Source organism: Mangifera indica, chromosome 20 (genome assembly GCF_011075055.1).
Source record: "Mangifera indica cultivar Alphonso chromosome 20, CATAS_Mindica_2.1, whole genome shotgun sequence".
Taxonomy (NCBI): Eukaryota; Viridiplantae; Streptophyta; class Magnoliopsida; order Sapindales; family Anacardiaceae; genus Mangifera; species Mangifera indica.
In genome coordinates, this window is record NC_058156.1 from 1,671,211 (window position 1) to 1,685,079 (window position 13,869).

A 13,869-nucleotide genomic window follows, 5' to 3' on the forward strand; every position below is an offset into this window, starting at 1 on the left:
TTTGATTTGAATCTATACCTAAAATATGAATACAATAAAAGTGGAAGGGTGAAGTTTATAAATGAATTTGAATAGGGTGGACCATGTGTCATCGGGTGGAGCTGAGACCACCTGAATTTTGAACAGTACGCTGACCAGTGACTACTGCTCTTTTTTATGTCTGTCTGTGTCTGTTGTCATCTCGAATCCCCCGCGAGCGAAGAAAAAGTAGAGAAAATTTTGCACTGAACGAGGGAGTTCCCTTTTTAATGAAAATCATTTATAGTTTACACCCTTCAAAAATATATATGGTAAAAAATTAATAATTGAACAAAAAGCAACCAAATTTTCTTATACAAAGTCGGTGAATTAGCTCAACTAATTCTGACTCATTTTTGGCTTACCTGCTTGGTGCGATCTCATCATCATTATCATCGTTTTCATGTACAAATAATCACATGGTTGAAAATGGGTTCCCATAACAAGATGCCTAATAATTGTGAGATTACTGGGGTTTGATTAGATTGATTAAGAATAAGATATATATTTTTATATGATGGCGTGAATAGGTCATGATGATGAACATGGGATTTGAAATCAACATGTAAAGAGAAAGAGAGAGAGAGAGAAGGAGGGGCTGAATTCTATAAATATTGCTTTTGCACGTTGCAGAGACGATGCGATAGATGGATGAATCAGGTGAGTGATAAGAGAGAGAGAGAGAGAGAGAGAGAGAGAGAAAGAGAGAGAGAGAGATGGGAGCCTTGGTCATCTCTGGAGAAGTTGGGTAAGGAGGGGCCTGCCGCTTTAATTACTTTGTTTGTCCTTTTAACCTTCTCCATCTCTCTTCCCTGAGCCTTTTTATGTCTTCGTTTTCCTTCATATTGATTTCTCACTCACACACTTCACACAACACAAAACCCATCCATCTCTCCCTTTCAACTTCGTGGGTCAATTGGGTTTGTCAAATACCGGAGAAATAACAAGATGAGAGGAAGCTTTTTCTTTTGAGGGGAATGTTGTCTGGCTCGAGGCCACCAACTGGATCTATGAACAATCGAGATATTGATCATTGATCATAAGTTGTGACGTCGGACCAGGCTTCATTCCCCCCAATTATTGCTTCTATCTGTCATTTAGACATTTTAATTCTTCATTTGGAGTTGATCTGAGGTGAGTTTTCCCTAGTTTTAGTTCCACATATTTTTACTATATGTGGGGTTTCGTTTTTGGTATTGATTTATGTGGTTTTCTATGTGCGTTTTTTTTGGGTAGATAGGGCGATCAAGGTCATTGGACATGCGCAGATTGGTGTAATGATGAGGGTTTTGACTGCCTTTGAACTCCTTTTCTGACTGAAATGGAAAAGATCATCATTACACTTTTTTTTTTCTTTCTAAATATTAAGGATCAGGGTTTGTGTTCTTTGTCAGTATAACTCTTTTTGGTTTCATCATTGAACTGATTTCTTTCATGATTACTTTAAGAATCTTCTCTGTCTGTTTCTACTCTTTCCTGATCTACTCGGCTTCCCTTCTTGGCTTCATCTCTCATTACCAGTATCATCCACCATTTCCTCCTCCACCAACTCTGACTAGGTTTTCGTTTACTCCGAACCTTTTGTGATGAGCTTTTTCCTAGGGCTTTCATGGTGAATGGTGTCATATGTTCAGATTTTAACATTTACTAACTCTCTTAAACACGATTTCTTTCTTTAGTTTTCAACTTTGAACCTGTACGTTGTGGTTTCTTTAAGCTTTTTCATTAAGCATCTGAAACCACTGAGTTTTATGATTTTATATGTGGGTATATGTGGTTTTGTCCTGTTACTTGTTGTAATCTCCGCTTGTTTTATTTGGTTTTGTTCTTTCAGCTGCTTTATCACTGATCAACTTAGTACTTTTTCACAGACGTTTGGAGCTATTATAATGGTCAACTGATGGCCCCTTGCAAAGCTCAAGAGATGAGCTTCATACTCTATATTTCTGTGGTTATTTGTAAATTGTTTGTCCATCAGGTTCTTTTATTCTCAGACGAGTTTTTATTTAGGTTAGTGTCTCACTTTGTTTCTAAAAGAGCTTATATGCAGGATCAGCTTTTGCGAAACTGTATGTGTTACACTTTCTATTTCTTAAAGGAAGGTGAAAGAATATTATTTCAGAAGAGGTAATCGGACTGATCTGTATTGAGAAGCAACTTACTTGCAACTTTATAAGGTTTCATTCCGCCCTAGATTGTAGCTCTTATAATGTTAGATAGAGTGAACCACTGAATCTGTTTAAACCCATTTAGTCTTGTCTATACATGTACAATTCCAGGTCGGGAAGTGATATGAGGACTACGTCTCAAAAACTTGCTATTAAACCTTGCACTTGCTCCAATGTGGGCTGATTGTTAGCCTTGAGCAAACACTCAAGATTGCAACTGAAAAATGTTAAGATAACTTTAATACCAAATTATATGAACCTTAGGAAAATTATACCTCAAAAACTAATTATTGAGATTAAAAAGTTTAAAGTCATATAAACTTTACACTATAAACTTGTATTTTTCAATGTAGATTTCAAATCTCATGCTTTGCATTTGGACTTCTACCATAAAAATATAAAATAGTTTCTCAATTTTGAAGAGTTTTGCGTTATTGTGCCACAAGATTATAGTGTGTTTTAGTTTGCTTGTTTTGTTTGTGGGGCTGTTTAGGGTTCAGGAAGTATGCAGAAAACTATGGCGAAAGGTGAAACAGTAGGTGATTAGAAAGGTGAAAGAGAGAAGCGTCATCAAGAGAAGAACCAAAGTTGGTTTATTAATGGTGCGTGGTTTGTGTAGTGTGCCTCACATTCTGTCATCAATTTCTGAACCTGAGTCATATGGAAACACTGAATGCCATTAATGGTCTGACTCTCTCTTTCTCTTTTACTACTGTATACAGTTAAGTCAGCATCAGCATTGACGCCATGGATTCCTCTTTATCCTCACTCTGTGATTAATATGGACTACGATGTATCTATTGAACGTAACTCTATGCAATTAAACGCAGTTGTTTCTTTTGGTTTTTTTTTTTTTTAAAACCCAGTTGGCGGTCTATAGTACAAAATTGTCAGCTTAAGTGGTGTAAATGCCACCATTTACTCACATAAAGTTCATCCTATTTTATAAGACTGAGGGTATGAGTGGTTTAAATAATCTTTTATTATAAAAAATAAAAATTATTACAAAAATTATTGTTATATTTTATTAAATTTGTTAAAATTTAGATAAATATAAATAATTATTGTATTTAGTTGTGAATAATAAAAAAATACTGATATATTATCTTACTTAAATGTCTTTAGATATAAATTAATAAGTAAAATATAATTAAAAAAAATTAAGAGATTATTTTGATAATATTTTAATACATAAAATAAAGGTAGTAATTATATTATTTTTAATATTACTTATCACATCATTATTAGTAATAAAATATTATCAAAATATTTTATTACTTATAAACTAAATAAAATAATATAAATAATAAATGATAGGTTAATAAAGTAATCTTTGCATCCGACCAACCAAACTCACCCTTAAGACTAAGGATTAATGGCTATTTCAAAGCCTTCAAATATCAGAAATATAATTTTGCTCAGCTTTGACAGAGTTAATCTTTGTTATTATGTAGGAAAATTGTGTGAAATGACTTTAACTATTGATAAGTCAAAACTGAAACTCACCAAACAATTGTACCTAATAAATACTGCTGCACTTTAGGCAAATTAATAATGTATACTTGACCTCAATATTCATGCAGCACAGCTATTAGCTTTGCAGTGCCTTCTCTTCTTGCCCTCGCGAACCTATTGTTGCTTTCCGGAGGCCTTTAACTTAACATGATTGAATGGCTGCTCTTAACACAGATTTACTTGAAATGTTAGACCATTTTGCAGGCCACTTCACGGACTGATATCAAGTTCAAGTTGATCAAAGATTTTGAGTTATATATAATTTAATAAAATTATGTATAAACACTTTTAAGTATACAAATAAATATACAGGTGATGTATTATTAACATCAATAATAGATCTAAAGATATAATACAAATGGGTCAAAATTATATAAAAATAAAAGTAAAGGGGATCAATAGAAATGATGAAGTCTAAGAAATGTTAATATAGAATTTTAGGGATTATTATGATATTTTAAATATATTAAACTGGTAATTTTTTAAGAAGGGTATATTGAACATTCATTTTTCATATAAAGGGGTAACTCAAAATTTTCAAGGGTTAGATGACTCTACTTGACCTCTTTGGGTCCACAGTCAATTAGAGATAAAATAACACTTAATCAAAAGATGACATATTATTTGTGTATTTATTTATGTACTTAAAAGTGTATTCGCATAGCATTTGTGCGTTGATGTTGACATTGTTCCTTAAAGTCTTTTAGTGTATAACAACTCTAGGATCCACTATCCCAGCATGCACCTTGATGGGAATTTTCTTAATTTAATACATGGACATAGTCAATCAGAGATTATTTGGCAATTTTTCAGCAATTTCGTCTGATCTCTGAGTTGGCTAGCCAAAAGAATTTTGATCTAAAAAGGTGGGCATCTTAATATTTCAAGATGAAAATGGGTCTCTTTCATGCACCTTTTCTAATTTGTTACGCCTCAGATTTGTATTGTTTATGGGCAACAAGAAGTCAATCACGAAACGTTATTATAAATTTATGTTATAATTTCTTTCATTCCTTGAACAAGAAAAAATTATTTCAACCCCATGTTTAAAGTATGCTTTTAATTAAGCACCGTCCCCTTATTTTCCTTCAGAAGGGAAATTTTCAATCTTGATCATGCTGATTTGGCAGTACCAGAGGCACTATCCCCTTATTTTTCTCTCCAAACGGAAAAAGAATTCTCTGATAAAAACAAAAACGATAATTAAAATCTCCATAGATGGAGATGGGGCTCTTCCCATCCTCAGTTCTTCTTCTTTCCAATTCGTCTCCTTCCTTACATTTTAAATTCCTATATATTAAATTACTTTTAAAAATTTTAAATTATTGTAAATACATTTTAACATATAATAAATATTTTATTATTTTTTTAACTGAATAGGGGGGAGAGAGTGTGAAAAATACTTTTTACGAGGATGAAAAAGTGCCAAAAAGAGAAATTTTCTTGTAAGGAAGAGACAAAGATTGGGAAAAGTTTCTCTTATAAACACAAAAATAAAAATTAAAGTATTCGATCTTTATCCGTTAGTTGCCACCTCAAGCAAGAGATATTAGTTTCTTGATCTAAATAATTGCCCATTAATTTATTATTAGTAATAAGACTAATAAAATAATTGTGACAATCATTTGAAAATCACCGTGACTAGTCCAATTTGGAAAACTAAACTAAGACACGTAATTAATTAAGTGATGAACGGGTCAACCCATTGAACCCATTTTAAAGCCCTCTATCCAATTTATTTGGGCCTAATTAATTCACGGTCTCAATGGCCATGTAAATGCATACATGAAATCTTCAGAAGCTGAAATTTTCAATAGTGTTTTGTTCGAAGAGACGTGAGCATTATGCAAAGAATGATGCCCAGAAAAATTATACAATTCTAGAAACTATACTGTAGCGTTTTTTGGTCATTGTCAGAGTGGAAGAGACAAGTCCAAAGAACTAAAAGTTAAGAAAATTTAGGCCAAAATTTTTCCCACGCAAGGTTTGGTGAAATTATTATTCATACCCATTAATTTTCAAAAGTCCAAATTTCTACTTTTTATTTAAAATTTACTATTCCAGTTAAGGATAAAAATGTTATTTAGATTAAAATATTAAAAAAATTAAAAATTAATCATATTTTTTCCCTCCTCAAAGATTTATAAATATAATAATTTCCCCTACCTCAAGTTTTTAAATTTTAAAAAGTAACAATTTTCTCTCTGAATTTTTTATCCTACCCTCTAGCAACCATTGTTCTCGCCATCGTAGATCGAAAAACGATGAAACCTTTTCGTGGTTAGTTTTCAAACTGAGGTAAAAGGAAAATATGATAAAACTTTAGTTTTTTAAATTTTTTATTAAATAAAGGTTTTACCTTAACTTTAATTGAGAATTTTAATAAAATTTTATTTATATGTGAGACTTTGAGTTTTTAAAAGTTAGAGAGTATGAGTTAAGATTTACACCTAACCTTGGGTGGTAATGAGTCTTTTAGCAAAAAATTTAATGCCTTTTGAGACTTTCTGTTTGGAATCAGAACAGACCAATCAAATAGTAACATGACATCCCAAAGGGTTGTTTTCGTGCGGAAGGGGTAGGGTGTTTAAACTCTTACGATATTTCAATATCAAACACTTGACTTATTTGGTGTGATTATCCTGTAAAACCAGGTGGCATTTCTTGTGACTACCCTAGCAATGGCTCTTCAGTTCTTCCTGTGAAACTCTCACCCAATACAAACACTAGTACTACCACACCTAATGCTAAAGTCTTGATCTTTGTTTGCACAATGATTACTAGATTCATTTCAAAAGTCTTTTGCTGAAATCATTTTTCCTGCGTCTAGATCCTGTGGCTGGTTAATGATCACAGCCCAGAATTCAACTTGGGAAATGGAAGAAATGCCTATACTAATCTTAATTAACAGGTTTCAGATTTTAAGTGGTTCCATTATTCCACTTCTATATCAATCCTCAGCTCATTTATCCAACTGAACCGCAATTTCCCTACCCTTTACCCTACTGAACTAAGTCTTGAAGCATCAACCCTATTTTAACCAAAGAAAACCTAGGCCATCCATCGCTGCCATATTTAACGCCCGGCATGTTGCTGAAATATAATAAAAAAAATTCAATTGGGTTCGTGAGAAAAGCGTAAACTTGGCAATATTTATGTCACAATGATAGCCCCAGCATTTCCAACACATTCAGTTGCCTTGAAACAAAGGATACTAGTTTTGGCCGTTAACGAAGTGCAAAAGAATGCTAATTTACAGAACTATTATTTGGAAGGAGAAGCCCCGGCCATTAGGGCCCTGGCACCACCAGGATATTGTCAGTTGTTTGTGGTACATGAAGGTTTTCAAGTAGTGGTTGCTGTGTGTTTGAAGAATTAACGAATGGAGAACTTATCTTCAGAATAATATCATCATTTCTGACGCAGATTAACCCATAAAAGCAAGCCAGTATCAGTTTGTTCTAGAAATAGATGTAAAATTTAACCTAGATGAACCAAATAAAATCAATCAATCAATCAACCATAATTTCTGGATTTATAAAGTATTGAATTGAAAACTTTTGGGTTTTGAAAATATCTAGAAAATCATGCAATATAAATATGTAAAGCTCTCACTCTTGAAACCTTGTTAATGGGTGTTTTCAATAGGTAAAATTATACTATATAGATTTCGGAGAGGATATCTAACCAATATATAGTATGTTAGACTATATCAAAGCTCCAATAAAACCTTAGGATGTACACTAATATTATCTAATTAAATTATAACATTTTTAGTGTATTAGTTTGTCTTTATTAATCATTTAAATTTATTTATAAATTATTATTTAATTATTTAATTATCCGATTTTATTTAAAAAATTCATAATTAATGTTAGTTTTCAAAAAATTTTCTAACAATAGATACTTAACATAGATTTAGAGTAATTTCTATAGATATCTTGAACATGTTCATCAAATCTTTTCATCCATTGAATGTATACATCAAGTGTACCATGGTGTTCAATTGTTTTGTAATATTCTCTTGTATTTAAAGTTTGTGATATAAAAAAATTATAAGATTTAAATGATTCAATCTAATATATTTAACAAGTTGACTTTAGATTATAACAGGAACGTTTATCACATTTTAATCACAAATCTGATTTCATTTGTATTATTGCTTCTGTTTTATGGGAAAATAGGATCTTTTGAATTAGAATGCAACATGGGCATACATTGGACCACATACATAAACCTTTTTTTGTTAATTTTGGTCAAAATAATCTTATCAAATAAGATAAAAGTTAAATCTAATAATAAACTCTATAATTATTAATCCAAATAAATCAAAAATTTAATTTTAATACACCATTAAAAAAAAATAAATTTAAACCTATATTTTTACACCTAAAATCTTCACTTTTCAACATTCAATCTTCTCTCTTCTTTGAGGTCATCCATATAATCTTAATTAATATTTTACAGTTTATGAAGCCGAGGAAGATGAAGAATTTCCATCTTGTCCGTTTCTGCACCACCACCATCATTGTCATCCATCATCGCGCGCTTCGATGCATGCAAGGGGAAAGTGTACAGTGGATATTCCTTCCGAGTTAAAAATCACAACCGTTGGTTAGATCAGGGAAGTAAACGTGGTGAATGCACGTGCAAAGAGACTTTGATGTGTTGAAATACTGAAACATGCATATGCTGTCACTAGAAATTTTCTTAGAAAAGTGGCCATGCCTTTTTAGTTTGGAGTAGGAAAAAGTAAAGGGGACGACGACTACTATTATATTTCTTTCATCAACTTGATTGAATAAATATTCTGATTGGTCAAATATTACTAAAGTAGCTTTAAACATCATGGAGATGTTCAATCATAAAATATTTTTCATGGGAACTGCATCTACCCAATCATCAATTCCTGCTTACGCGTATATGTTTGTCAAAAGCTACTATTTCATGGACAACTTTGATATTTATAAATCGTATCCCTCTGTTTTCACTTTGCCTTGTAATTTGGAAAGTGATAGCATGACCCTTCTTTATTCAAAATGATAATAGGATGAATAGAGATTAAATACCTTAATTTTTATTTTTGTTTTTGTTTTTACTTCTATAAGAGAAACTTTTTCTCGTTTTAACCCTAAAGATGATATGGTATCCTCATTTCTTTTTTACGAAAAAAAAATCTCTCTTCTTCCCCTCTCTATTCCTATAAAGACAATTCCTTATATTTTTCTGTCATCATCCTTATTAGAAAAATAATAAAATATTTATCTAGTGTCAAGACACATAAGAATAATTCAAAACTATTGAACAATTCAACATGTAAGAGTTTAGGAAATATATAAGGGAGAAGAAGAGTCAAAAATATATTTATCTTTGTCCTCGCTTCATCCCTTACTACAAAGATTTCAATTATTTTTAACCCTGTCTTTATGGAAGAATCTTTTTTTCGTTGCGGGCTAAAAACTTGGTTTTACAGGCAGAATTTTCTCAAATCCAAACCCTAAGCTATAACCCAGATCATATGGTTATATATGAGGTTAATCATTGGTAATTAGGCTCAAATTTAATTAGGGTTAGTGGGGAAAGAGGTGGAGTTTTTCAAAGGATTATAAAACAAATAGTCAATTTCTGAAATACGTGTTTGAAAGCTTCTTTGATAAGAATGCAAGTCGTCCCAAACCCCACCAGCTACTTTCTTTGTTGAAATTGTGAGTCAACCGATTAAGGGTCAGCCTTACCCCAATTCTAGAAGTTGAATTAAAATAAAATCTTGAAATCTAACATACTTTTTTCTCATATACATGATGTATATATATTTGTATAATGAATGTGAATTTTTAAATCCAATTAAGGCATTAATACAATATTTAATTTGCATCAAATAAGTTTTTCTTATCAAGATTAAGCACATGTTTGCTATTAGTTAAGAAATCATAGCCAACCACTTGGCATTACATTTCATTAACAAGTAGGCAATGCAATAGAGAGAGTCTCCACATTTTGTCCTTACACTCAAGCAAATGAGGTAAAAATACTACTAGTAAAACGAGATTTGTTGACTTAAAAGATAACTAATAAAATTAATAGAATATTAGAATCTAAAAAAAAGTTTGATTTTGAACTTCTATCATATAAATAAAATTTTAACTTATCCGATATATTAATTATAAATTTAATTATTATATCTTAAATTTATTTATCTAACACACCGAGGTGGAGAACTGTTTCGATTAAAAAATAATAATAATAATAATAATAAAAAGAGGCCTGTGTTTTAAGCCCTAATCAATTTAAAATTACTATTGGTTGAAATTTCGGCTGGGAGATAGACGTTTACAGTCTAAAACCATGATTGGATTGGAATTAATAATGTGGTACGTGGCAATTAATGAAATCAACACTAGCATTTTTCTTTGGCGATGAAAAATATATAAAGCCGCCCACATAAATCATGTGTGTTTTAAGAAATGTCTAAATCAAAATATGAAAATCACATGGTAGTGGGGATCCTTTGCTTGAATGAAAAGAGACCTCTAGACTATACTCATTCTCTATTCTAGTCTACCAATTGAAAGATCAATTTGTTTCCTTTCAGTAATGTCCTACCATACAAATGAGAATGGGTGCATAAGGATCAAGTGCCTTAATGTTCACTCTCATTCTTATAGGTGAAACATGTCTAAATCAAAATATGAAAATCAAATGGTAGTGGGGATCCTTTGCTTGAATGAAAAGAGACCTCTAAACTATACTTATTCTCTATTCTAGTGTACCAACTGAAAGATCAATTTGTTTCCTTTCAGTAATGTCCTACCATACAAATGGGAATAGGTGCATAAGGATCAAGTGCCTTAATGTTCACTCTCATTCTTATAGGTGAAACATGTCTAAATCAAAATATGAAAATCACATGGCAATGGGGATCCTTTGCTTGAATGAGAAAAGACCTCTAAACTCTACTCATTCTCTATTCTAGTCTACCAACTGAAATATCAATTTGTTTCCTTTCAGTAATGTCCTACCATACAAATGGAAATGGGTGCATAGGGATCAAATACCTTAATGTTCATTCTTATTCTTGTAGGTGAAATATGAGTATATTTTTATCCTATCTTTGATATAAGAATGATGAAAAATCTCCGTCTCCTCTTCGTAGAGTGAATTTCTCTCTTCTACCCTCCCTAATCTTGTAGGAAAATTTTTTCATATTTTATCCTCTCTATTCTATTAAAAAAATAATAAATTTTTTATCGAATATCAAAATATATCATAATAATTCAAAACTTTTAAAGATAGTTTAATATATAAAAATTTAAAAAATATATAAAAAATAAAAAAATTAAAGATATATTTTTACTCATCTCATCTTCATCTTTGTTCTTATTTTTTATCAAAAAAATTCCTTTCTTTATTGGAAAGAGACGAAGTGGATACCCGATTTTTTGAACTGAATCATCATCTCCAACCTCCTATACTCTTGTTCTTCATTATTATTTATTTATATATTTTGCCGTACTTTGCATCTCTGAAACTATCAGTCTAGTAAAAGAATTGTATTTATCATCATATCCCATACACCTCAATTCAGCACATACTTGAAAGTTGTTTTCAATGCTCTCCTTTCAATACCAACTCATCTTGAAATTAACATCTGTTTTCCTGGCAACCAGACGACGACAAGGATGACATTGACACTGATCTTTATATATGCACAAAAAAGTTAATTGAATTAAACCTTCTCTATTCAAATTGAAGCTGATCTGAAGGATCTTGAAAGCTCCTGCTTTTTATTACTCAAAAGGTTAAGAGTATAGCAACTACAAAGTTATTATAAAGAGTTCAAAAGAAAAGTAGTAACTACAATGAAGTCATGAAAAGAAGATGTACTAATAATGGAGGCAACCTATCAGTCACTAATAGCAGAACTTTTTTTTTTTTTTGACCTTTTTGTTCTTTTAGCTTTGATTTTGTAATTACTTCACATGCCTTTCACCCAAATTAATTTTTGCGGTCCCTATATTTTCCTTTGTCACTATGTATTTCACATCAAACTTCAGCATCCAACAGTGACCAAGAGGAAGAGGTTGCAAATATGCAGTATAACTGGACAAAATCAAACACGTCAGACTTTTTTATGGTTGTTTTCACTTGCACCACGTGATGATGAACATGATCCATTCCTTGTATTGACAAATAATTAGTGAATAATCAATCACCAGGATCTACAGGGTAGGGATTAAGGGATTAGATTATTAGAGATTAGGTTTTAATTAATTTCAAGATTATGAAAAGTGTTATGTGTATAATGTTGTAAATAAATAATGATGTATTATTATGTAATTAGATAATTAAAAATTAAAGATAAAATAATATTTAATTATATAGGGATGTATTGTTATTTATGTATAAAATTATACACAAAATTTATACACAAAATTTTATTTCAATATTATATATCATTACCCTAACTATAAGCCAATTTCATGATTATTATAGATTTTATTAAAGTCCTTTAAGATATCATTAATATACCCTTATCATTAATTTATTTAAATTGGGTATTTAAATAATATATTATTATATAATTTAATGATTTTAAATTAAAGATTAAACATTATTTATATATGTAATTGGATAATCAAAATTATGTGTATATAACATGACTCTTTGTATATAAACTTGATCAACCATCTATGGTATGACAAAACTATAATGAAAAAAACAAACCAACCAGGATGTTAGAAGATTTTTTTTCAGAATGGCTGAAAATTAAAATGAAAATCCTTGGACTTGTAATTAATACGAGTCGTTTTTTTTTTTTGGAATATTCATTAAATTATTTGTGATTGGTTGGAAAAACGGTATAATATTAAGTGGGTCCTCCTTAGAAATACAAAATGACAGAAGGGTTTTGACTCTTTGACAATATTTACTTATATATTTCGGTAGACTCAATGTCAAGCTTCTGTATATCAGTTTAACATAAAAGTTAAAACGTAATACATACTTTGGTAAAGACTTGAAAGTCTTCTAACAGCTAAATCCCACTCCTGCCCATTACATCTTACTAGATTCGGAGCTGGAAAAACATATATAGCTCAAGGAATACAGAGCAGAAGCCTTTTTTCAAGAGTTCAAACACTTATATGCTAAACTCAATTATGATCCTTCACAACTACGTATAATATATAAAATACCAAATTATATGTTTAATCTAAATACAGAATCAAAATTGAGGAAGTAGAAAAAATTGTATAAGCCATGCAATTTGTTGAGCCTTTGAGAATTATCTGTGTGCAATAAGTGGTGTTTCATTATTGAAATCGATAAAACTATAACAGTGTAGTTCCAGAGAAGAATCTATCAAATTTATAGAAAATTATTAGACTTATTCATCAAAGGTCTAATAATCCAAAATCTACACTAAATCATTTACCGAAATTAATCCTAATCTGTGGAGTATATTATATCTATCCCTAATGATGACTTTTAAGCCTATTTATAATCTGTCATTATACTGTTTAATTATTCGGTTTTCTTAACTAAAATTTTAATTAATGTTAGTCTATGTCGAAAAATTTCTAACATTAACATTGTCAAGCAGAATCAAATAATGTCGATTCCAACTGTTACTAAATCCTACTTAGCTTCACTGAGTCAATTATATAATGTAAATGATTTATGAAATTAAACTAATTAATACAGGAGTGGAGTTGATTAATGAACTAATTATGGTGAATATTTTTTTATGAACAAATTTTTTTTCTAAGTTTATTGAATAAATAAAATTTTTTAAAATATAATAATTAAATTTATAATTATTACATCAAATAAATTAAAATTAGACAATGTAATTCCCTCTCAAACACCATATGATTTTCTAGCGATGGTGGAAAATAGTCTCCCGAGTGCTTGCCCAAACAGTCAGCCTAATTTCGAGTTCCCAGGAGCGCTCTCCGCGACAGTAAATGATGTTTAAAAAATAATTACGGTGGAATTTGAGATGACTTGACAGGTCAAAAAAGAAAATTGAATAGAAATCCCAGTGTCACAAAAAGAGATTGATTTGTGTAGAGAAAAGAATAAATAAATAAAGAAAGAATCTAGAACATGCATGCATGTCATACAGCGCATCATAACATGCAAACTTCCATGATAACCTTTTGACCAA

At 30.6% G+C, this 13,869-nt stretch overlaps 1 protein-coding gene across 11 annotated transcripts; it reads left to right on the top strand.

The window, feature by feature from the left end:
* The first annotated feature begins 11 nt into the window (after nt 1-11).
* LOC123203843 lies at nt 12-3,023 on the top strand. 11 transcript variants are annotated; one of them, XM_044620292.1, is made up of 4 exons: nt 176-766; nt 1,890-1,996; nt 2,069-2,145; nt 2,680-3,023. In XM_044620292.1, exons 1-4 carry the CDS (start codon nt 670-672, stop codon nt 2,723-2,725), a joined length of 327 nt encoding a protein of 108 aa, XP_044476227.1. In that variant the 5' UTR covers nt 176-669; the 3' UTR covers nt 2,726-3,023. The 11 variants fall into 11 exon arrangements, 2 of the variants coding, with proteins under 2 accessions (XP_044476227.1, XP_044476225.1); XR_006499384.1 differs by having other exon boundaries at nt 187-1,152; nt 2,069-3,023; XR_006499386.1 differs by lacking the exon at nt 1,890-1,996 and having other exon boundaries at nt 201-1,152.
* The last annotated feature ends 10,846 nt before the right edge of the window (nt 3,024-13,869 follow it).

Excerpts from the sequence above, each read along its gene's own strand:
- LOC123203843 (XM_044620290.1), top strand. The coding sequence starts at position 670 with ATGAATCAGGTGAGTGATAAGAGAGAGAGAGAGAGAGAGAGAGAGAGA. Across the intron at positions 767-1,889 it reads GTCATCTCTGGAGAAGTTGG|ACGTTTGGAGCTATTATAAT; the intron begins GTAAGGAGGGGC and ends ACTTTTTCACAG. Across the intron at positions 2,146-2,679 it reads AGAATATTATTTCAGAAGAG|GGTTCAGGAAGTATGCAGAA; the intron begins GTAATCGGACTG and ends GGGGCTGTTTAG.